This window comes from Thunnus albacares, chromosome 9, assembly GCF_914725855.1.
Source record: "Thunnus albacares chromosome 9, fThuAlb1.1, whole genome shotgun sequence".
Taxonomy (NCBI): Eukaryota; Metazoa; Chordata; class Actinopteri; order Scombriformes; family Scombridae; genus Thunnus; species Thunnus albacares.
Window position 1 is genome coordinate 4,147,554 of NC_058114.1, and position 25,000 is coordinate 4,172,553.

General features: G+C 41.7%; 1 protein-coding gene across 1 annotated transcript in view; it reads right to left on the reverse strand.

The window, feature by feature from the left end:
- The window catches only part of zc3h3 (zinc finger CCCH-type containing 3), a 69,733-nt gene that overhangs the window by 22,502 nt on the left and 22,231 nt on the right, over positions 1-25,000 (reverse strand). The window contains exons 4-5 of the mRNA XM_044361095.1: positions 11,009-11,159; positions 1,181-1,344 (exon numbers count right to left, since the gene is read on the reverse strand). Of these exons, the coding sequence (XP_044217030.1) occupies positions 1,181-1,344; positions 11,009-11,159 (315 nt within the window). The remainder of the gene's footprint in view (positions 1-1,180; positions 1,345-11,008; positions 11,160-25,000) is intronic.

Consider the following 25,000-nt stretch of genomic DNA (forward strand, 5'->3'; position numbering starts at 1 on the left):
TCCGGTATCACCTCCGGCTGCACGCAGACTCACTGTGCTGCACTCACGATCCATGTCCTGAATGTAGAAATGTACAGTGTGTGTGTGTGTGTGTGTGTGTGTGTGTGTGTGTGTGTGTGTGGTCACAAAAACCTTCTCAACCCTTCAATTTGTTTTGCTTTAACCGGAGACACAGTACAGGGCTCTAGGCATCCATTGGCACATTTAAAGGTTCCCTGTGGAGTTGTTGACCACTAGTGGCTCGATGGCAGTGTTTTAACAAGTGGGTGCCTGTTTTGTGTGTATTGTGTACACACACACACACACACAAGGATGCAAGTGCATGGGCGTGAGCAGCAACACACACATTCTTCGCACCAGTTTCATGCTATTCCACTGATCAATAGTAGACAGCGGTGATGCTGAAAGAAGAAGACGATGATGAATTTAAATCGTTTACATTCGTTGTTGTCTTCTACGCTGCAGGATTTAAACTATTTTTAAAACTCAGCTTTGCATATGTTTTATTTTTTTGACCTCATGGATACACAGGATGCATTTTAAACACTGAATGTTAAAAGAGCTATTGTTTATTTTCAAGAAAACTCCACATGAACATCTTTAAATCAGGGTCAGTAACAATCATGACATTTCAGTCCTCTAAACTAGAAAATGCTGTAATTAAGATCGAATCCTCATTTACTATTAAAGGCCTCTGCACACCAAGTCTGAAAATGTTAAAATTTTTACAATCGTACAACATACGACATCCTCAAGTGAGTGTTTACGTCCATCATACTTTCAGCTTACTGTTCAGGATCAATGTAAACTGTCTGGTTCTTTTGTTATGTTAGCTTCCAGCATATGTAGTTTTGGATCAAGGTGGACTTCAGATATCAGAGAGTAGATCTTGAACTCATCACTTTAAACTGTTTTTGTTTCCTCAAAAGCAACAGAATCACCACAGCTTGACGGCTGCATTTCTTAACAAATTAAAAGTAAAATCAGGATCTATGTTTTTACACCCACAGATTTCTCTCGATCAATACCTGATTGAAGAAGGCGTTGATCTAGAAAATCTTTTCTTCCTTCCTTACCTGTGAATACTTACAGTCATCTCGGATTCAGAGGGAACTTGACACAATTGTTATGAGACGATACAAGTTGTGGTCGTAGTTTCTGATGATAAGCAGCAGCGTACCTGTTCGATTGATCGACATGTTGGACGCCACCGTGCGGGACAGCTTATTGGCTGACACTCGGTACAGGGAACCACGTATCCAGCACATGCCGGTTCCTCTCCAGTGCTGAGTGGATGACGGGTGTCTGTCGTGGGGAGCCCTCCGACGGCTCTGGAGGAAACTCCTGCGAGGGGGGGGGGGAGAACAGAAAGAGAAAGACAGATGCAGATGAAATAAAGGATGAGAATACATCCTGAACTTGTATTTAAATGTACTTAAAGTCATATATTCACTAAAGGATGATTCTGATTTATTTAAACTTGGAATGATTCTAATTATCGGTTAAGCTCGGTGCACAAACTGTGTGAAATTTTCAGTCGTGCTCTGAGCTGGAATGATAATATCTGTTCATCCCTCCCCTCTTTTTGCCTGTCTTCCCTCCAGCTCTTCCACTATATCTCCCCTCCTCACTTTATGTTTCCCATCCTCTAGTCTCCCCCTCCCTCCCCTCCTCCCTCCCTCCCTCCCTCCCTCCCTCCCCTCCTCCTCTCCTCTCTCTCTCTCCCTCCCATGTCACAGCACTCTGTTAAATTGCTCCTCTAATGGAAAGGACGGCAGTGTGGAAATGGAGAGAATTGAAAAGAGGAGAGGAGGAAATCAATGAGATAATAGGCAGGGCAGGGGGCCAGAGCAGCGAGGTTGGCCCCTACACTGGAGCGTAGAGACCACACACACACACATGCAGTATCACAACACACTGGCTACAGTACGTACAGTATACACAATCTACACACACATGCTCACCGTTCAGGAGTCACTCAGCTGACTTGTGCATGTGTGCGGCGGCCGTATGTGCGAGCCTGCGGTGTGTACAGAGATGCTAGTAGGTGGTGGTGGTGGTGGTGGTGGGGCGGTGCAGGGGTTATGGCGATAAATTGCGCTGTCCTGTCACTTCTATTTGGGGCGGATTGGGGCTGGTGTGCAGGGCGCCGCTGGAGGTAATTTGCTGCCGTATTTCAGATGGGCTGGAAATGGGTTTAGAGCGAGAGTTCATGCCTCCCATTACAGAGAAAAGAGAGGGTTACCCCAAACGCACGCCGCGCACAAAACAACTGACACGGACCCCTAACATGCAGCGGCTGAGAGCAGAGAGCTGCTGCACTGCTGCAAATAAGAAAAAAAAAAAAAAAAAAAAGGAGCAAAAAAAATCAGCCATCAGTGGCGTTCATGTAGACGGGTCTTCCTGACTGCACGCCATAACTCAGCGGCACAGACACTCAGTTTCAGTGATACAAGATCAGTGGCTGCCCTACACAGGGCAACTGCAGCCAGGGGAGCCGTAATGGAGGCTAATGTTGGAGCGCTGACTGCCACCCAGGGAGGCTTAAACAAGGAGCAGGCGGCCTGGGGAGCCACAATGGAGGTTAATGGGGATATGACATGAACAGTTAACACAGATGGCAGTTAACCCTGACACGGAGCTGCAGTCAGGGGTATGACTGGGGGGTGTAACACCCAGTCTGTTAGGAGGTTTTCACACTGGGTTCATCTGGATGAGTCCAAACCTTAGAGTGAGTCTGATTACACACTGTTTTAATCTCCTGGACTTTTACTTGTTGTTTACTGTTGTTGCCAGAAAATGATGTTGACACTGTTCTTTATGTTATTGACATGATGGTAGAGATGGAGATGGAGATGGATGGTAGGATGGAGAGAGGTATGTAAGAGAGGTCGCTGGCTGGTTTCAAATCAAGGATGTTGTAGTTACATGAAGTGTAAATGTGAACAAGCAAGTGAGAGAGTGTCAATCTCTCACAAACCCTACAAAATAAAGTCATAATTTTGGGCTTGAACGTTATTCTTTACTCATACGTCAGTGAGGTATTTTATCTCTTCTGTCGTCTTGCTAACAATAAAAGAATGTCACTACTGATGTAATCATCAGTGGGAGTAGTGGGAGTAAGTATAGTGGTCTGATTACACTTTAATCATAACACAGTTCGACTGGAGCCAATCTCAAACCCAAGCGTTCATATTACTAAATTTCTGCTGAACTACTCCTGGATAAACTGGCAGCACTGTCAACGTGAAGGAAAAGACAGATTTGGTACAAACATGTAGATCTGTGTTTTTGTTAGATGAGGATTTCAGTTTGAGAGCCACAAACACAGGACCAGTGAGACACACGCAGCCATGTGAATAAGTTTAACACCATTAGTGAAAAAAGCCTCTATGGGAGCAGATTACAGACGCAATAAAGTCATCTGTCTGTAATGAGAGAGGAGAAGCAAACCGCAAGAATCAAACAATCAAAAAGCAATAACATCATCTCAAAGGAAAAGGTGGAGTTCTTCTCTGTCCCCGGACTCTCCTTGGCCTGTTTTCTGTGATGACCTCTAGGGGGATATCTGTTATCAGAGAGCCTGCAGGCCCGTCTGACGCACAAATCCTCCACTGCTGGACAGCAAAGTTGTTTTAGGGAGAAGCCCTTTCAGTGTTAGATATATACCACTGCCTCTTTGTCGTCTACAAAGCCTGAGGAACACATCTATACAGTCATCACCCAGATTGCCAAACAATTTAAAGTCCCACTAATCAATATTATCTATACTAAAGGGAAACTTTGGGATTTTTCAACCTGGACACTACTTTCCCATCATCGAAGAGGGACACACAGGAGAAGTCAAGGACTGAATCACCGACCCTCTACCTGCTCAGTCACAGCCGCTCCTTTAACACCCTGTAATAGGTCAATGATAAGTCTACACTTCCTACACTGTTCACATAATATGGATATAAACAACCACAAACATGAGCTGAATAGCAGCACTTTAATCTCTTACTATAAAAGGTGCTGGAGTACAGAGCCAGCACTCAAAAATTTCTATATTCTATCAGAAAAAACAGGAAAGTGACATTAAAAACAAAAACATTACACATACTATCACTATCAACGTATCGGTTGTACTTTTGATTAATTGTACAGTCATTTGGCTCCATAAAATGTCAAAGTTACATCTGTAAATTGCTTGTTTTGTCCGACCAACAGTCAAAAACTCAAAGATAATGAATTTACAATTATATAAAACAGAGAAAAGAACCTAAATCTTCACATTTGTAAAGCTGGAACCGGTGAAAGCTTGGTGCTTTGCTTGATAAATAACTTTTTTAACGATTATCTAAATCATTGTCTGTCAATGTCTGTAACTCAACTAATCAATTAATTAACCAATCATCTTAGCGTGTGTGATGAGTGTGGAGTTGCACTTATTCAGGTGTTATGCAACAGAAAACAATGACAGGAGGTCAAAAAGAAAGGGAAAAATATGGAGGGAAAAAGGATGAAATGGAGGAGGAGGGGGGGGTTAGGGCACAGAGAAACTCCCCTGTGACTAGTCGGCATGCATATGCACATGTGTGTGTGTTTGTGTGTGTGTGTGGGCCTTCAGGTGTGTGTGCGTTCACTACTCTGACCATGCAACGCGCAGATAAAGGAGAGCGCGATTCAGCACTACCGCCGCCGTTGATGAATGATCTGACTTTTGTTTTAGTGACAGGGAAGAATTTGTAGGGTCGCGCGACTGCTCAGAATAATGCTGCCCTTGTCTATTTGTCTGCAACCAAAGCATTAGTAAGCTCATATTGGGGAAACAGTTACCCTTGAAACAGAGCACAGCAAAAACAGTCATCTGGCTAATTCCAACGGTGAGAACTGCTGCTCTTAAAAGAAAACCGAAGCAGTGTCGTTAAGCATCACAGTCCTATCAAATCCAAATTAAACGGGACTCGACTGTAATGAACAAAATCCTCTTTTGGGGTTAGAAAGTAGCGTTAAGACGCAATGCAGAGAGCATTTGTGCAGAAGACGGTGTGAACGGCAGCAGGAGAGGATCATAACGCGCTCCCGTTGGTCGACGGGTGGATGACTAATGTGATAAGTAATGAGTAAATGAATGAATTGGGGTATAAAAGGGGATGAATGGGGGAGTGAATGCGGGAAAAGGAGGAGAGAAGTGAAGAAGAGAGAGTGCTGCTTCACTTTATTGCCCAGTCTCTTACATCCTGTACTGATCAATACAGAAGCACTAAAAGAGATGAGCGCCCGCACCGAGCATGTGCGTGTATGAGTGTGTGTATGTATACACTCAAAAATAGTATACTTAGATTGGGGTTGGGATGTCCCACCATGTTGGCTTTAACATATATGCCGGACACAGATAAAAAAAAAAAGGCACAAGTGGAAGACAAGAAGGATAAAAAATTAAGATAAGATTTGGGTGAATTTTTGTTGGATGTGAAACAAAATTTGTATCTTAAAAGAGAAAGAAGGAAGAACAGAAACAGAGCAAACACAGAGATATAGAAAATTAAAGAAGGGACAGGGAGAGAAAGAATAGGCATGGTGTGAGAGAGATGAAGGGAGGGTTGGGCTGTAATTTATCCTCCAGTGTACATGCTTTACGGCTTTCTTAATTCAACTCCTGCTACTATTAATGGAGTTAATGTTGGGATTATATCTATTTTCTGGTGGCGGGGGCTGAAATACTGCAGCCGATCCCCCTCCCCACCCCGCCCCTTCAAACTGCCACCCTGCACTAAATCAACCGCCGGGCACGTTATGGCTGAAACCAGGTAAGAGCATGGCATGCTTGGTACTGGATCCATTCACTTCCTGTGGGACCGGGAGCAGGAAATGACTGGTTTTGAAAGGCTTAGCTGGATAAGTTGGTTAGTGTGCTGAGAAAATGTATGACAGGTTTTATTTTCTTCTTTGTGGTTTTATGGATCACTTTTTCCATTCTGTGTTTTAAATTTCAGTTCTTAGATGCTGTTCTGAAATATTTTCTTATGTACTGCTTATCACTTTGAAATGCCCCTAAGTTTAAAAATAAAGCTCCTTCGCCTAGGTCCTCTGTGCCAACAGGAAGTACAACCTTACAGAGCTGCTAGCATGGCGGTTGACTTTTCTTGTTAACCCTAAAAGCCTACTGTCTTTTAGAGGCTGTAGCAGACTCAGTTTAAAGCTAAAGAGAATGAGAGTAGAGTGAAGTCCTGAACGAACTAGACTTAAAGCGTCCATTGATACCAACCATGTCATGCTAGCTTGTAGGGAAGGTGGCTAAATAACGCTCCAAAGGTAAATCAAAGTAAATTTTGGCGCATAGGGGTCCGTTGACCTCTCACCTCAAGATATCTGAATGAAAATGGGTTCTGTTGGTACCCATGAGTCTCCCCTTTACAGACAGGCCCACCTTATGCTAATCCCATGCAGTTTTGTGCAAAAACCATGCAGTTTTTAAATAAAATTCAGGTTTTTGTTTTACACATGTGAAGATTTTCTCTGATGTAAGCCATCATGGTGGAAAAGTTCAACAGAGCTGCAACAATTCATTGATTATTCTACCGACAGAAAAACAAAAATGACATTTTCCTTGTCATATATGACAGTCGTCCTCTAGATCTGGACTATTGTTTCAATAAAACAAGCAATATATCACCTAAAGCAGATGATTTGTTATAGACAAAACGATTAATAAAGAAAATAATTGTTAGACTAATAAATGATGAAAATAATAATTAACAGCAGGCCTACTTGCATTCATTTGTGATTTGGTGATATTGATAAAGAAAATCGTCTTATTAATACCATACATGTGCTGTTCTTGTCCTGTGAGGGTGTCCATGCAAAGGAGGGGTTTTAATTCCTCAACTCACCACTCTGTCTTAATAAAAATTGACTGAATGAAAGACTGAATGCATAAAAATGTTCCCCCCCCAGAGTATCTGAGTAGTCTGATTATCTTAAAAGAACAGCTTGAGTTCTACTTACCTTTAAAAAGACAAAAAATCGTTTAAACCTTGACTCCTACTTTAAACATTAAAACAATATCATCACAGTATATATACTCAGCTAGAAGACATTAGACACCTATGGATCACTGTGTGAGGTTGGCTTTTTAGATGTGAGGCTCTGAGTGAGGGGTTCAGCTATGAGCAGGCACAGAGATAACAGCCGAGGACATATGAGGACAGGGATCAGTGGGTCTGATAGGCCAAAGATGAAGAGCAGCACTCAGTAGTTAAGAGCAGAGAATATGAGCTCATGCTCCACTCAATAGGTCCAAACTGATAAAAGTGGAGGGTCTTTGGAGTTAAACAGATAGATAGGTGGTGGTGGTGGCGGGGGGGTGATACACTCTCCCCGGGGACCCGACCTGTCCCCCCTTCCTCCTATCTCTCTCCTCACTTCTACACACTTGGTGATATTTCACGAGATGTCACGGGGCTCAAATTGAAAATCCCTTGATGAATCAATATTTACTGCAGCAGCTAAATGAATAGTAATAAGTCACCAGAGGCTGAGTCCAGCCACAGTCCTGGCCCCCTCTGTCTTACCAAATCTGGATTACACAAATGAACCCCTCAATATACACACACACAAACAACCGGATGCAAAACACAAATGCACAAAAATACTGTAATTTAGTAAGTTTAGCTACCAAACATACTAAACTTAAATTAAAGGACAACTTTAATGCTAGATTCATCAAAATTACCCTCCTGCCCACCCAAAAAATTCCCCCATACTCCACCTTTGAGATTTTTGCTGCTACTTCCACAACATGGAGGTGTTTGAAACATCATTTGTGCTCCTCAGAGCGTCAGAACATCTACGTCCAGAGATGACGTCCCGGTTACTCCATCATCAACAGTTCTCAACACAATCTCCTTTTAATCACAAGAAATAGTCCGAATGACGTCTGTTCGCAGTGACATCTGTGGATCATCCTCAGTAACGGGGATGCTGTGTCTGGAAAGACTCATTGCTGAGTAATTTTTCAATGCTTTTAATTCATCTCTACTGGACTGAAGTGGCAGCACAAGTTTAAGAGGTGAGTATCTCAAAACCTTTGGACATAAAACAGGCAACATGCTATGATGGGTGAGAGAGAAAATATATGTTTTTGGCAATTTCAATGGACAGACTTTAAATTTCCAATCTTACAATTTTCATAATTAAAATATTTAAAATACTTACTGGCAAAATGAAAAAAACCCCCACTATTTCCTGACATTTTATAGACAAAAAGATTAATCGATTACTCAAAACAGTTTTCAATAGATCACACTGACAAAGACAGGAATTGTAGCCCTACGTAGCTCTTTTACTGATAAAACAATACCAAGAGTGGACATATTTTCAGCCCTGTGTAGCTTTGTGTGTTTGTGTGTGTGTGTTTGTGTGTATGTGTGTGTCAGTCCAGTCGCACCACAGCCAGTTTCCAGGAGGAGCATCTTGTTAATTCTCTACACATTAACAGATCATCAGAACCGACCACAACAGCCAGTTCAAAGCTTTCAGGTTCAAACAGTTTGTAACCACTGCAAAAAAAAAATCAACACCATTTGACTAATAAATGTCAGAGTATAAATGTGTCTTTTTCACTGTAATGAGGCCATGAATTAGGTATTAACTTAACGTCCGTCACCCAGGGTTGGAAATTAGCAACCGTCAACCATCAGATAAACCACCAGGTAAATTTGTTCAACCTACCGGCCATGTTGGCGGGTAAATAAAAGTAGCGTAACAGAGCGATTTGTGACATTCCACAATGCATAAGTTCATAAGTTGTTTTTCATCTTTTTTCTTTACAAAGTTTAGTTTTTTAATTACCTGTGGATATTAGATACTTTAATATCAGATGATACTTTTTCAAATTCAAAATAAGAGCACTGGGTGCAGTCACCTGACGCGCCAGTTGGTTTATTACACAGAACTATCTGAGAAGTTTTTGGAAACTGTTTTCAAAAAATACTTGGCAGGTGATTGGATGAACCATCTGTGATACAGTTACATTTTTATTGAAATACATCCACATTCACCTACAAAATAGGTGCCGAATTAAACAGTGGCTCCTAACGTTGCTTTATTTTTAAAATATCCATGTCGCTTGTCCTACACCTACAAAACAAGACCTATTTTAAATGTGTACTTTTATAAGGTAGTTCTACATGAGCTAGTTTTTATATAGTGTTAAAGGAGGGGTCATGCTAAGTACGGGTCCAGCATGTCATCGAGCCACCATTTCAGGCCTGAACAAAAATCCAACACAGAATAGTGAAAAACAGTCAGTACTATATAGTTCAGTCTTTTCATGTTTTCAGCAATTATTTTATAATTACAATTACAATGTATGTGTTTAAAACGAAATCTCTGATTTTCCTTTATACTGACTTAGTGTGTACTTTAGTGTTCATTTAAGTTCAGCAATTTTGTGTCTCATTTGTTATTATTATTATTGTTAAATTGTTGTATTTAATCCAATGCAAGAAAAAAACATGATATTGGTATTATATATTGGCCACTGGCCGCCCTGCTCACTAAATATCGGCATCGGCCATTGAATAACTCATCAATCGACCACTATTAGGAATATGTTGTGTATTTGTTTGATAGGTACGTAAAACAAAATGCATTAGTTTGTTAATGGTGTTCTATATTTTCAAACCACACAGTGTTTGTTAGTGAGTGTTTAGTTTTGGCAGGAAATTAGCTCCGTACACTGAAACTTTAGAATCTGACTCTAACAAGCAGGAGTGACATTAAACTGGGATTAGAGATGAAGATGAGGGAGGAAACGTTTTTGTTTAATCTGCCCAACTCATCAGATGTAACTACCATCAGTTCACAGTTGGTGTGTGAGTGATTGAGTGTACTATGTGTGTGTATGAGAGACAGAGAGAGAGAGAATGTCAGTATTTTCCTTAAGAGTTTAAATATTTACTTTAATAAATAGCCTATTGCTTGAATATTGTAGATCTTGTTTCATTATTTTTCACATGCAGTTAAACACTGCTGGTTAAAACAAGGAAGTAGTTGGTAAGAAAACCGAGTGGCTGATAGATTTTGGAATCAACCACAGCGGCAGATGGACAAAAAAAAGTGTTCCAACCCTGCCGTCACCTAATAGCGACCTCCTCGTAATCATTAATTAACTCACTACCCTCAGAGACGACCTCATCACCACACCATGTCACATCATACACACTAAATATATATTCTAGATATGTGTTAAACTTGTATGTTTTATGTTTACCTCAGTTGTCAGATTGGCAAATTCCTGTGTTTATATACTAGAAACATATAATTGACCTGTAGAAACTAAATGGAACAAAAAGTCTTCAATTAGTCGTTTTAGACATTTAGTAGCAAAAATCTCTTTTCTCTGTTTTGCATCATTGTCAGTTGAATGTCCTGGTTATTGTTATTGGGTATTTTAAGACGTCACTTTGTGTTCTAGGTAAGTGTGATACACATTTTTCACTATTTCCTGACATTTAATAGACTAAAAGGTTAATAAAAAATACGGAGAGATTGAAAAAAGAATCTTAAGTTGCAGCTGCAAGTTTTAAGTCTTACTGGTGGATTAAAGTGAGAATGATAGAAGGATGGAGTGCAGAGACAGAGGGGATGGAAGTTAGATAAATGAAGGGAGGTGAAGGGGGGCGGGGGGGTTATAATGGCATTAAGAAAAGGGCCCAGCCTTCCCTCCCTCTCTCTCTCTTTCTCTCTCTCTTTGCGTCTGTCCGGGGTGAGAAGCCATTCCTGCTGGTGTAAATTAATGTGAGGAGCACACTGGTGTAAATGGTTTATTCTCTGGGTTATCTACTGTGTAAAAATGAGCATCATAAATTCCCGACCTCTTCCACTCACATGCTACACATGACGGTGACATAAAAGACACGGCGCTGCTCTGCACTGAAGGATATTAGCCGTTGAGACACATTAAAACCTGCAGGAGGTGTGCACGTGTGTATATTTGTCTTTTTTGTTTAACGGAGATCACCTGGCAGACTGGATCCTCTTGGCTCTCCAGGAGAGGGCGGGGTTGTAATGGAGGGTGTGTGCCACGCCGGAGCCCGGCCGGGTCACCATCTTGTAGCGGGTCCTGAACACCCGCTGGGAGGCGGGGCTACGGTGGGAGGAAGCGGCGGGACCTTGGGAGGGAGGCAGAGGGGGGAAGCAAAGTTGAATGACAGATGATGAATAAGAAAATCTGATCCCACTGAGACACAGGAGCAGGAGTTAAACATCCAGTCGGTGCGTGAACACTTGCACATACAGTATACACATCATTTTGAATGCGTACAACACACACACACACAGATACACAAGTTTGTCCGAGGATTCTGGCAGGTGTGCTCTTTAATAAGCTTCACATATAAAAATGAGAGGGAATAACAAAGGCAGAATTTTTATGAGCCTAATAAATCATATCCTCTGTCTCTTTCCTCGCTGCCTTCATCCCTCCTGCCTCCCTCTCTCTCTCTCTCTCTCACCCCTTTAAGTCTCATTCGTTATATCGTTTCACAGATCCATCAGTACCAGAAGCGTAAGAGTAGAAAGATCAGAATAGAAAAAGTGTTTTTATTTATTTATTTATTTATCCGACTGTGTATCCATCATGTTGTTTTATGGAGGCCTGGCCCACACACTCGCGCAAAGGATTTAATTTGCATTGTGGATCATGTTAAGTCCTTGTTCACACCAGTTTACTACACCGGTTATAAGATCAAAGACTACATGGAGCAGGAGCCTCTCTATGGTATGTAAAGGGAAATGTAAAAAAATTACAACTTGTGTTTTATTTTTATAGTTTTTTCTCATCATCTCTGTGAGTAATAATTAGATTGTACTCAACAAATCAAATGTTAAGATCTGGGAACACAATGACTTCTCTAAAAACAAGTCCGACAGTGCAAGAAACACAAGAAGTGGAATGATCAGACACTAAAAACATCTGAAATGTCAGTAATAGTTCATCCATTTGCACAGGAAAACTAGAATTTAGAGAAATCCAACTCAGTCAGCTGAATAAAGCTGTTCATACTTTCCACTTTACCCATCAGATTTCGCAGTGACCTCTGTGAGCCAATCATTTCGTTTCTGTCAAACTTAAAATCTATAGAGCAGGGATTTCTGGCACAACGTCACCTATTTCAAAGGTCCTCGGAGAACGAAATAAGTCAAAACTCCAACAACACTTCTATTATAAAGAACAACTTTATCATGAGATCTCATAACAAATAGTTCTCATAATAAAGTTGTTCTTTATATTAAAAGTGTTGCTGGAGTTTTGACCCCTTTAAATGTCAGAACTGCTCGTCCACCACCTTCACCTCATTCACCTCCAGTTTCCCCAGAACCAGCTGTCCCTCCAGTGAGCTCATCCAAATCCTGCTGCAGATCACCTCCATCCAGATGTTCCAACTCCTTCACCACCACCACCACCAGCACCACCAGTGTCTACACTCAATCAGGAGGGATATTCCTGCACAGCTCATGGTGACTTCATCCGTAAAAAATAATGATGTCACAACGGTGTTACTGCCAAGACTCCTCACATATCTCTTTGGCTTTTCCACACAAGTAAATCAATTTCTTTTAAGCCCTTATTTTAATTAGTCTCATCTGATTGAATTAAAGCGGTGAGGTTGCAGATTGCAACAAACCGACCCCCCCCCCCCCCCAATCCAAGTGTGTAGGAGAATCTACGATGGCCGCCAAAAAAACGCAAAAGGCCTTCTCTCTAGAGCCAGTGTTTGGTTTGTCTGCTCTAGGCTACTGTAGAAACATGGCGGCCTCCGTGGAAGAGGACTTACTCCCTCTATAGATATAAAGGGCTCATTCTAAGGTAACAAAAACACAATGATTCTCATTTTCAGGTGATTATATACTAATTAAAACATATTTATGAATATTATATTCCATTAGATGCCACTAAATTCTACACAATGCACCTTTAAGTTTGGATTACTGATAGAAACAATGTCAAAACATACTGAAAAAAAATCAAAGTTGTAAAAAAATGAATTATCTGGCATGGATTTAAAGCTCTTTCTGGAAAATTACATTTGTAAAAAGCCTTAAATTAATAAATTAATTTATGAATAAAGTAAAACTTGCCACTACTACTTCCTGAAAAGCAACATGAATCAGTCGCTTGCTGTATTCATTTAAATTATTCCAGCAACTTAAAAAAAAAAAAAAAAAAATCTCTTGCATGTCATTATCTGCGCTCCGGCTCCCCCCCCCCCCCCCCCTCGTCCACCAATCATTCACTGCGGTGGTCAGTGACAGCACTCTGTCTTCCTAATGAGTAAAGAAAAGACAAGAGTGAAGAGAGGTGTGAGAGAGGGATAACAAATGAGTTTATACACCCGGTGAGGAGCTCATTTCCCATCACCTCTCTCACAAGTCTTTAATTGCCAATTGTCAGGATTGTTGCCGTTTTAATTAGCGTCCAATAACAAACCGTGACCAAGAAGGCTGCGGTGACAAACAATAAAATGATTCGATTTCCACTTCTACACAATCCACCATCTACTCTCCGCCTCCGCCCCCCCCCCCCCGCCCTCACTCACTCTTCCTCCCCCCCCAGGCGCTGGATTCATTTGTCAACTGGGATGCAGCTCTGGATCAGCTGGAGAATCCATCTCAGACAAACATTTACTGTTGAACAAATGACTGCAGGGGGCTTTCGGAAATACTGACTACATGTTTAGGACACAAAAACATCGGGCTGTTTGTGTGCTACACTGCTCTGCTGTCTGGCAGGTATCCGTTATAACTGTACAACAGAACACCTGAAACAAAAATCCAGTTTAACCAGTGTCATTTCCATCCAATTTGGGATTTTTGTCAGGTCAAAATTATTCCCACACCCATATATATTAACACACACACACACCAACAGGCTGGCAGGCTCTATGGTGACATGTGTGGTTCAACATCCAACCAACCCAGAGTGACAAACTCAATGAGTGGAAGTTTTGACCTGACGAATATCCGACTTAGATTGAAATATTCATTTGAATAAAAATTGTGGCTTTGTAGTAAATACGATGGCAATACTGTTTTCCTCTTGGTGCAGTATTTTAACAGCCTTGCACCTACGTGATGTGTGTATAAATGCAACCCTTCAAATGTTAATTATGGTAACCATAATAATAATAAGAAGAAGAATAACAAGAAGTTTGCTTGATGCTATGTTAGTAGGTGATAACTCTTACTAAAACAAAATTTGAAATATGGGTTAGTAAACGGCAACGGCGTAATATTACACTCTGGGGTGTCGAGATATACAAAAATAATGGACTCTGTGGAGAGAAATGCTCGCTGCTTTACATCATGGCGTTTGTTGCCTCTGCCTTGTTTGTAATTTCTCAGGGCACCTCATCTTGTATTCTCCCTTATTTATCATTTAATGGTGATATGATCATATTGTGTTATTATTGTACAATTCTTGTGTTGTCCACATTAAACTTTCTTACTGTGCACTCACAACATTATCAGTTTAACATTTTAGGTGCGCTCACTTTCAGTTTTAGCTCCAAATAAAGTGGTTTTAGATCATCTGGTTTAACTGCAGGCTGGTCTGATTGACTGACTAGATCTCAGAAATTACTTTAGCAAGCAAAATATTATAAGAGCTGAAGAAGTTACAAGCAAAACTATCAAAATAAGATCAAAGTAGCGATAAATTGGAGCGAACGGCTATTTCAGACTAACAAAATCAGTTTTTAAGTTTTGTCTGATGGAATAAAGCAACTTCTGAAAGAAGAGTAAAACACGCTTCAGCGCACTGAACATCAATTTTAATATTTTATATGTGGTTTGGAATATTTACAAGTGTCACACGGTGACATATATTGATATCACAAAATCTATATTCTTGTTAATATTGTGATACTAAATTCAAGCGTATCGGCCAGCTCTAGTTCTGTAGGTGTAACGGATGTGTGGTGGGTTATGAAAGAGAGACTCGGGGGGGGGAAAAAGAGACAGAATGAGAGAGAGAGAGAGCTATAGAGAGTAGATGGGTGGAGGAGGGTGGGTTTGTACAGGATTAGTTGCCTGGCTTATAGTCACTTTTTCTTCCACAATTCATCCGTATTGCAGTCAGAGTTATTTGGGAGTCCTGGCAGATGACAAATAGGTCTTGTCAAAGGTGCTGCCACGACTACCACCCTGCAACCTCGTAAACCCGCTGCCTCCCCCCACACCCCCCGACATCGCTAACCCGCACCTCAATCTGCCTCGAAACTCTTGTTCCAAACATCATGTCATCCGCTGTGTCCATGACGCTGTCACACAGCTGTTCCACCTTGGCTACTGTTTAATGATATCTATAGTGAGCTGTGCTGTTGGTGTGTGTGTGTGTGTGTGTGTGTGTGTGTGTCAGCAGTGGGATGGATGGACGATGTTGCTCTGATTGTAAACCACTGCAGGTTGTGTTGGTTGAGTGGCTCTGGGAGCAATGGGGTCTCAATCTTCCACTATAGGACCATGACCAATGAGTATGTGAGCACACACACTCACACACAAACACACACACTTACTCACACATATACACCTGGGGTCTCAATCTTCCCTTAATAGACCTTTGACAGTGGCCTGCCTTGCAACGTGGAGGGGGTGGGGGGGGTGGGGGGGGAGTGAGTGAAGCGGCGCCCTGCACTGTGAAGACACCGTTTGCAAACGCATGCAGCTCACACGCCGTCCATCCATCTCTCGCTGACTCGCCGCTATGAATCCGCAGATAATCTACTCTAGTCGCCGCGCGCTGCACTCATCGCTCCTTCTGCGAGTAGCCAGCCTTCCAGGCACAGAGCCACATGTAAGGGTCGGTTCAACGTATGTTCTAACTCTGGAAGAATCTTATCCGTGCAGATAGTTTTGGGTTTATTTGCTCAGGTTTTGTCAAATCTCCATCTCCAAGATTTCAGTCTCAACTCAAATCAACAGAGGTGAATGGAAGTTTGTTAATGATGCTCACAGATGAGGGGTCTTTTTAATAATTTTGGTAAAAAGAGCTTCAGATCGGTACTTGAAGATACCCTGAGTTAAGGTATCAGAACTGTTACTGGGAGAGAAAATTCTTACTCTGGATAATCCACAGTTAGTTAGATAGTTTTCATCAGAATTACATTTTACAAAGGAAATACACAACTTGTAGTGTTTCCTGTATAACTGTACAATGGTAACCCCTGCCAGATCAAAAAAAAATATTTAATCAATGCCGAAAAAATATCCATTCATTTGGAAATCAATAGCACTTGGGAGACTCTGTGCAGTGCTGTTCTGAAACATGAGTCAATCTGTGTGTTGTGCCCGGGAAACTCTTAGTAGTGTAGCTCCTTTTAAGGAATAGCTCAGTGCATAGTGAGTGTGCAGTCGAGAGACAGAGAGAGAGAGTGTTTGTGTGGCGGTGAGGCTGCAGCTACCGGAGCAACTCACCAATCACTGAGACCCGGGGAGACGTGAGAGCAGCTGCTCGCTAACGGCTACGTGTGTTTACAGCAGAGAGCAGGAGGGAGGACAGACGTCTCACTCTGCTCTCTGTGCTGAGACTCTGCTGCTGTTGCAGGCAGTCAAGGAGCAGACACTTTCAGTTTGTAACTGTAGCATGGTTCAACTTTGACCGTAGTTGTGAGTGCACAGTTTTCCTGCGCAATGACGGACTACAGACATTTGTACAGACACATGAAGTAGTTTAGATTATCAGGTTTAACCTTTGTGTAGTCTTAACAGTCTGTATACTCCTCTTGTCCTAAGAGTCAAAAATTACCCGCCTTCACTAAACCCCTAAAATAAAGCAGCTTAATAAAATTTTAAACCCCAAATCTATTTTGTATGAAGAAACAACTTGTCATTCATCACAAACTTTGTGAATATCTGGGTTTTCCCTCTTCACAGTGCAACAGAAAGACTACATTCAAACAGTGGACACTACTTTTTATTACAGCACACCTGTCATAATTGTTTTCTTTACTAAAGTAGAGGTTTATTATTATCATTGTTGCTAAAGATGCTGCATGGGTCTAAACAATTTTTTTTTAGCAAGTGATAGCACTTGTATAGCCTGAGAAAGCAGCATAAATGTGCAGAAAGTAGTTCTGAATGCATTTAGTTTAACAGTCTTGAACCTTTTTGGCAACATAGTGATATATTCTTATATACTGTACAATGAAGAATTCAACTACGAAATACTAGTCTTCTCCTATATTAATTAACAACAAAAATTAGAATAAAATAGGATAATAGATACAAAATGAAAAAGGTGAAGAACTTAAGTCAATCAACCCTAATTAGCACATGTAGGACAATATGCAGGTGTGTGTGTGTGCAGTGACTTTGCAGATGTATTTCTCACATCTGCAGCACATAGTATTTGTTTTACAGCTGCAGCCTCAGGTGGATCAGGACAAGATTCAGCCCCCTGAACAGCTTTCACAAGAGCTGCAGAGGCTGCTGTGCAGGGGAGGTTCAGGAACACCCTCCTCTTGTTCCGCTTATCAGGCATCCAGGTTGATCTTCTTCCATATCATGAAAGCGTTGTATGAGGACACATCAATGATGTTATGGAAGATGACCAGGGGCCAGCAGGCAGTCATCCCCCTGCTGCTGTTCCAATCACCTTGTCCAAGTTGTCTACGCCTCCTTTGTTGTGGTTGTAATCTAGGATGATGGCTTCTTGTCCTCACGATCACCAATCTCTGCTGTTTTGTGCAGTGTGCTCAGGAGGACTTGGGACATTCTTCTTTGGAAGGTAAGAAACTAGAGTGGTGGTGGGGGTGAAGGCAAAATTTGATAAGGCCTTCTCAGGAGCTGCTGGCTGTCAAAGAAAATCGCCCTTCCACTTTCTGCGTGCCAGAGACTAGATGTAGTGTCATACATACAGGGGCGGCCCGTGGCATAGGCTACATAGGCAGTTGCCTAGGCCGCCAAATGAGTGGGACATGTTTTTTTCATTTGAGTTATAATAATTTGGAATTGTACTTTCAATACTGTTTTCAAATGAAATTCCATTCACCTCCATTGTATTGCGGTGGATGCAGAAGACATTTCAAAATAAAGGCAAATAAAACTAGGAAAACCTGAATGACTAGATACCACTAAATGTAATTTTAACAACCCTTCAAAACAAAATCTAAGTTTTTTTTTCCTCGTTTATCCTCTCAGTGATATAACAGGTCTGATCCTCTTCTGTGAGTCCACATGAGGAATCCACTCAAAACTTGTGACACATCACTGATGTAGATCCTGCTTTATGAACGTAAAGAGGCAGACGTAACATCACATAAGTGGATCTGGTAGCGTTGAACTAGAGTCCCATCCTTAAGATGACTGAGCCTCGTCTAAGCGACGCGGACTAGACTTTGAGTAAAGTTGTCTGCCACCTCAGAGCTTTCATACTTCCATGCTCTCAGGCCTCTGACTGGGGCTACTGACAGGCCAGTGCTGCACAGCACCTCCCTTCCTCCATCCTCTTAGGGATCCCCCCCCCCCCTCCATATCTGACGGCTAATTCCAGGGAACAGCGGTCTCTGTCTGCCCCCTCCCTGGGACGACCCGATGGATAATAAATCTTATTATTGACAGCCTGTTCCCCCTGCAATCCCATGTTCCCGTCCCCTGGGGCTCATCTTCTGACTCCCACTGCTCTGGCGCTCTTACAGTAGACAGCGATGCCATGCTAACATCAGACTTAACAAGGGAGTTACCACAATTTAATAACCCTCTGTAAGCCAGAGCGGTTATGATAATAAGATCTCTTCGTGTTTGACACCTAGTGATACCTTCTGACAGACTACCCGGAGATGTCAACATAGTTTGATGGCCCACCCTGCCAACAGAGAACTGCATTCCATGGTCTTAAAAATACTGCATCCTGTAACTCATCACAGTATATCATGTACTCCTGGAGTACGCCGAGAATGTGAGTTTGGAGGAGATGTTGCATGTGAACGAATTTAATGCCTTGTTTTAGGGGGTTGGAGGAATGCGCCTCTAGATTATAAAATGTTCTTACAATTCCAAATACCACTCCTTGATGCTAAAACCATCTCTAGTGTAAAGGCGTTTTTCAGAGATGATAGTCTAGGATCCATTTATAGATGTGCTTTTAAAGTAAAAAAAAAAGTCTGTTGTATCTATAAACCAATAGGTCAGAATTACATCGCTAGAACATAGCTGTGATCCAAGATTAGCTCCTGTCAGCTGACATTTAACACTACAAGAAGAAATAAACTTGTCAATAATTGTCAACATTAATATCAGCTCAGTTTAGCTTATCACAGATATATCAGTGTCAATGTATACATCAGCCCGTAGGTAAGAAGAAACTGCAGCAAAGAAATGCTAAAGATATTTTGAGGGTTAAGCAACGGTGACACCATCGCATCGTTTTTCCACCGGAGAGCAAAGACCAGTTTATTTTTCATATAAAATGTCCAGCTCCATGTCTGATGTGCTTGTGACTTGCGTTTTTAATTTGTATGTTGCTTTTTTTGTTTTTTTTGTTGTTTTTTTTTTTCAATCAACCAAAAACCTTCTCATCCTGGTTTACATCTTGCGTACTATTTGTAAATGGGGTCATTAAAGCTGCATTTATAGCTTTTTTGGCCACTAGGAAGCAGAAGAATCCCGTAATAATCTGACAGACACCCAGCTCTCACAAACGATTGCCTTACAGAGTTGTTATGTTCAACACATTAGCAATGATCAGCCTATTTAGATCATTTTGAGTCATTCTTTAAGAAAAAAATGCTAAAATTCTCTTGTTCCAGCTTCTTAAATATGAATATTCTCTCTAATCATTAGTTGCAGCATTAATGTAGACATCCAGCAGACATGGAAAGAGTGTTGATGACTGAACTATACAGTAAATGTGCCAAAAAAAACCCCAAAACTATGAGCTAAAAGGGGCTAAAAACCTCGGTAGAGCTGCAGATTTTGACATAATTCTTTATGGGTTCATCACTATAATTGACACCTTTCACATGATGATGTTATTTAATTCAATTTTAAGATTAAAAATAATGAGTAGTGGAGTTTTAAGGATTATTCAGTACTTGTTTACGTACTACTCTGCAATATCACTTTGTTAAAGTGATATTGCAGATGACGTTGATTTATTCCTGCAGACTAAAAACAGAACCTGGGTTACTGTGTGATGACAGACGGGCTTAACATGAATCAATCGTTCTTCACTTCTGTACTGTGTCGTTACTGAATTAACACTCGGATGCAAGTTAGACGCCGGAGAATAAACAGTATTATTCTTAAGAAAGTATTTCCATATGATGGACCTGCTACAGCGTTTGTAGAAGAATACTCAGGGGCTCCATTAGTGTGTATGGGGATGAAGAGTTGGGCTGACATGGACTGACAGGCTAATGGCTGCTGTAGGACCACATACTGACACAGGAGGCCCCCGGTGCGTGCCATCACTAGACCCTGTCAGCCTGTGTGGTGCTGATGTCCTTGCAGAGAGAGGCGTATTCAGAGGGAGGAGTGTGTTTTGGGAGGGAGAGCGGTGGCTGTGGCGGTGGTGGTGACGGTGGGGGAAGAAAAAGGGGAAGGGGGCTACCGGCCTCGTCCATCATCGCAGTGGAGCCATCAGCTGTAACATATACCAGCTGACCCGGGGAACCTCGGGATGAGCGGGTGAGGGGGGGCACACAAATGAGGTTTGTGCTAAGCGCTACGTATAAAAGAACAGCAAGGTTGGCACAATACAAATATATAAGAAGACAAAATATAATAAATACATTTTAGCCAGTGTGCAGCATGCAGGGTGTCATTTGATATTAATACAATCTGAGTTTTGGTGCAGATACCAAAACAATATTTCTTAACTAACTTATTTAGAGAAATAGAAACATGTGTTTCTACCAAGTTCTTAAAAGTTAAAGGTTCCCTTGCCTAAATAAAATAATCCAAAATTATCAAAATTTATTTATAATACTATTTGAACAAAGAATAAGTAAACAAGACTACAAACAGACCTTACATTCAGCACCAACTCACAGTATTCAACAGTTTTCAAACACGTTTTGGATTATACCAAAAAAGTTTGTGATTTTGTCTGTGGAGACACCTAATTCTGTTTTAATAATGATTAGATTAAACTTATTCCTCATTGTTTAATTTGTAATTAGCATAAAACTTAAAGCATTACATTGTATATCTATGTATCTATATCTAAAAATTATTATTTTAAATTCATATTTTAAAAATAATCTGCAGGAGGATGATATTTTAAAAATTAATATAATCGTTATCAAAGGATAAAACCATGAATGTTAAGAGCACTATATATATGACTAAGTATGTTTCCAAATTTTGAATCGCATGCAAGGAGACTTAAGAACATCCTTGATGAATAATTAAAAGATAATAGCCTCTATGTGTGCTTTTCCACAGCAGCCATACGCTCCTGCAGCCAGAAAGAACATCAATAACGTAAATAAGACATGATGAAAACACACATTTCCTCTGAACTCAACCTTGACCCTGACACCAACGCTGAGAGCTGACAAAATCTTTAGCGGTGATCGGGACTCCGTCAGGTTGTGATTTGCCACAAACATTTCATGTGTGTCCCATGACGTGTGTGTCACACACACACACACACACAGTGTTGTGTCGGGTCAAAGGGACTGACTATGGCTGTCAATCAGCAAATCCCATTAGAAGCATCAAGAGGAAGAGCCCGGGGCTTTGTCCACTTAAGGACTGCCATTATTACATACGTTATATACTATGTGCATCTGTTTGTGGGGGTAAAGGAGAGTGTAAGTGTGTGTTTGTGTGAGAGAGAGAGAGAGAGTGAAAAGCATACAGAGGGAGTGTGTGTCATAAAACCTTTTCAAAGTGTGACTGGGGCACTTGAAGGTTAAGTGAGAGCATCCCTAAAGGGCAACAGCAGATTCCACAGGGGATGTGAACCTCTGCCCTGAAGGATACACATCAAGACCCCGGAGCAAGTAAGCAGCCCTGAGGGGGGGACGGGGGGGGGGGGGGCAGCAAACACACAACAGACTGTGACTGACTGATAGAGAAGAAAGACATGAGAGGAAAGACATGTGGACAGAATAGTACGCTATGAATGGCTCTGAGAGCAGTTTTTTTAATCGAGTTGTTGATTTTTTTTTTTTTTTTTTTTTTTTTTTTACTGACCATGACGTGGAGGTCTTTATGAGGTCTAGTGAACTATTTCTATTTACTTTTTTTTTTGCAATTTTTGTAATTAAATTAAAAGTAATTAGCGTAGCTATTTCAACATCTTTTTTCCTCTTCTTCTCTTATTTCCTCTCAAGGAGATACAACTTCTATGTTTAGATAATTGGACTTGCAGGTATATTTGTGTGTTAGAGATCAGCTGATACTTCGGCATGGCCGTTATTAATGGTGGAGTTTATAACATACGTATATTCTTACACTCTAAATATCAATATCAGCCTCAAAAACTGTTGTTTTGTTGAGAATCGTTGTACCAAGAAGTAGCCTGCGTCTTGACTGCCAACACTCTGGCATTAGAATAAAGTAATATTGAGACAGAAGAGCTGGCGTGTGGACTTAATGTATGTTGACTGTGTTTCATAATGAGTGACGAGATGGAGACACATGCAAGGGTCTGCGGTTTATCTGTCACCACACACACACACACACACACACACACGGGGGAGCAGAGGTGGCTCGGTGGTGTAGATTTAAACCAGGTTCTGGTTGCAGATGCCAGCGTGTTACACATCCATCATGCTGCTGATTCTTTTGGGCCAGTGATTGATGGACCCCGGTCAGCCGGTCGGACACCGGGCCCTCGACTTCTGTTTTAGCCACTGAGTGAGAGACAAGGAGGTGATGTACAAGCCCGTCGGGAGGAACGCGAGCATCATGAATGAAGAAGGTGGGGGGGGGGGGGGGGAGGGAAGGGAGGGAGAGGGGTCGGAAAGACTGGAGGACGGCCGGCGCTGGATATAAGGAGTATTTAGATGTTCTTTACACTTGGCTGTGAGCGGAGGCGCTTCGTTCAGGGGATAAAAGTTGGGCTCGGATACAGCTGCACTCCTTCAAGGTCAGAGAACAAAAACACAGGCAACAGTTTGTCACTTAGCTCTTTACACCACCAGGCCAGTGATTTCTCCTTCTCCAGTGTTTTTCCTTTTCTCTACATTGATTTGTCAAATAAGGAAGAGGCAAAAATATGCTACATTATACAGTATGTGCTATGAATAATTTACTGCATCTACACTATATATGTGGTGTGCAGCAGGTCCTTTAGTTCTAACTTCAACTTACCATGACATATTTAGACAATAACGTGCTTCCAACGTAGTGTCAGCAGTTTGTCTTTCCTGTTTCAACATGACATTGTCCCTGTGTGCTCCAGAAAGAAACTGTTTTCCCAGTTTGGTGCAGAAGTACTTGACTGGTCATCGCAGAGCATTGACCTCTATCCCATCCAACACCAACAAGCCACCCAACATCAGTGCTGGACCTCACTAATAATGCTCTTGTGACTGAATGGGAGAAATCCCTGCAGTTACATTCCAACATTTGGTAGAAAGGATGAAACCAGAAGAGTGAATTGTTGTGTAATTGTTTAGTTTGTTTTATGAAATTTGATTGATTTTGCACGGATTGCTGATTGTTCTATTTTTGTTAGCAGAGTTGTGCTCTTATCATGCTGATCTTTACTTCCTTTAGTGTTTAATGTCATGAAGAGGGCCTCCTATATTAGCTAAACGCTACTTCTCTCCTTCTGTTTTTGTCGCTTCTACGTCCCTCTACCCTAACGACGGCCTTTTAACTCAACCTTCACCGGTACCTTATATATATAATGACAGAATTAGGATAAGAAAGTGTCCTGCTTGTGTTACTGTAAAGATTTGTGTGTCCAATAATATATAGAGTATAGATTTACAGATGACCCTTGGAAATGATACTGATATTTGACCTTTGAGTCTCGATGTAATGAAGAGGGCCTGCTGGAATAACTACAGAACTTGTGTCTGACGGTTCACTCTGGCCCCCGGCCACGGTCAGCTCAGTGACGGGAGGGGGGGAAGGGGGGGGGACATCGGCTCTTGACATGGTACTGCATTTACTGGGGTGAAAAGTGAGGGTTCAGGGGCTAAAGGTCAGGAGGGAGAAAGGGGGGACGACGGCATGATAAGGGACAGTCAAGTCTCTTGTCGGCTCGGGTGCTAATTTGGTGAGGGCAGGGGGCCAAGGGGCTTCCACTCTCCTCTTTCTGAGCCTTTGGAAGACCAGCAGGTGCTCTGAAGAAGACGGCTCCAAATAAACACCGTGTCCCAACCGCTACTTTCCACCTTTCTCTTCTTCTTCAAGCTCTCCATTAATTAGTCTGCTCCCACTAAGCTATCCGCTCTTCAGTTTCAGTTCTGTAATAATTCAGCGTTACTCTCCTTGTCTACATGTGTGTCCTTAGGTTTATCTGCCCTTCTCTCACGGACCATCCTCAACAGCCCCCTCATTCTATGGTGGCATTCTGGGTGCAGCTGCCAGCCGCTAATTGGTCCCTTTGGGCCGAGGGAAGAGCTGGCAGCAGCCCGCTAAAATGCTGATTGCAACCAGGAGGAACGGGCATCTGCTAGGAGCGGACACCGCTGCCCAACCGCTGGCTCGCAAACATATACACAGAGGCATATGTACTAATAAAGGTCTTTCAAAGTCACGGCAGAGCAGAGCATGGCCTCTGTTCAATAACACTGAGACCAGACTAACATCAGTCTAGTCGCTACATAAAGTCACAGAGAGATCACAGTTATTGTATCGTCATATGACAGTTCTAGGCTTGTTTTTATAATCCGCAACAATAATTGTCCAACCTTCATGTACTCTAGCTTAACTAAATCAACGCTGCTTATTAGCGGCATCACATCCTTAGCCAAAAAGGTAAGCAAACTGACTGCAATACACACCGTCTGCGTTGCATAACGTGATGTCATTTGATGCTTGTAGCACA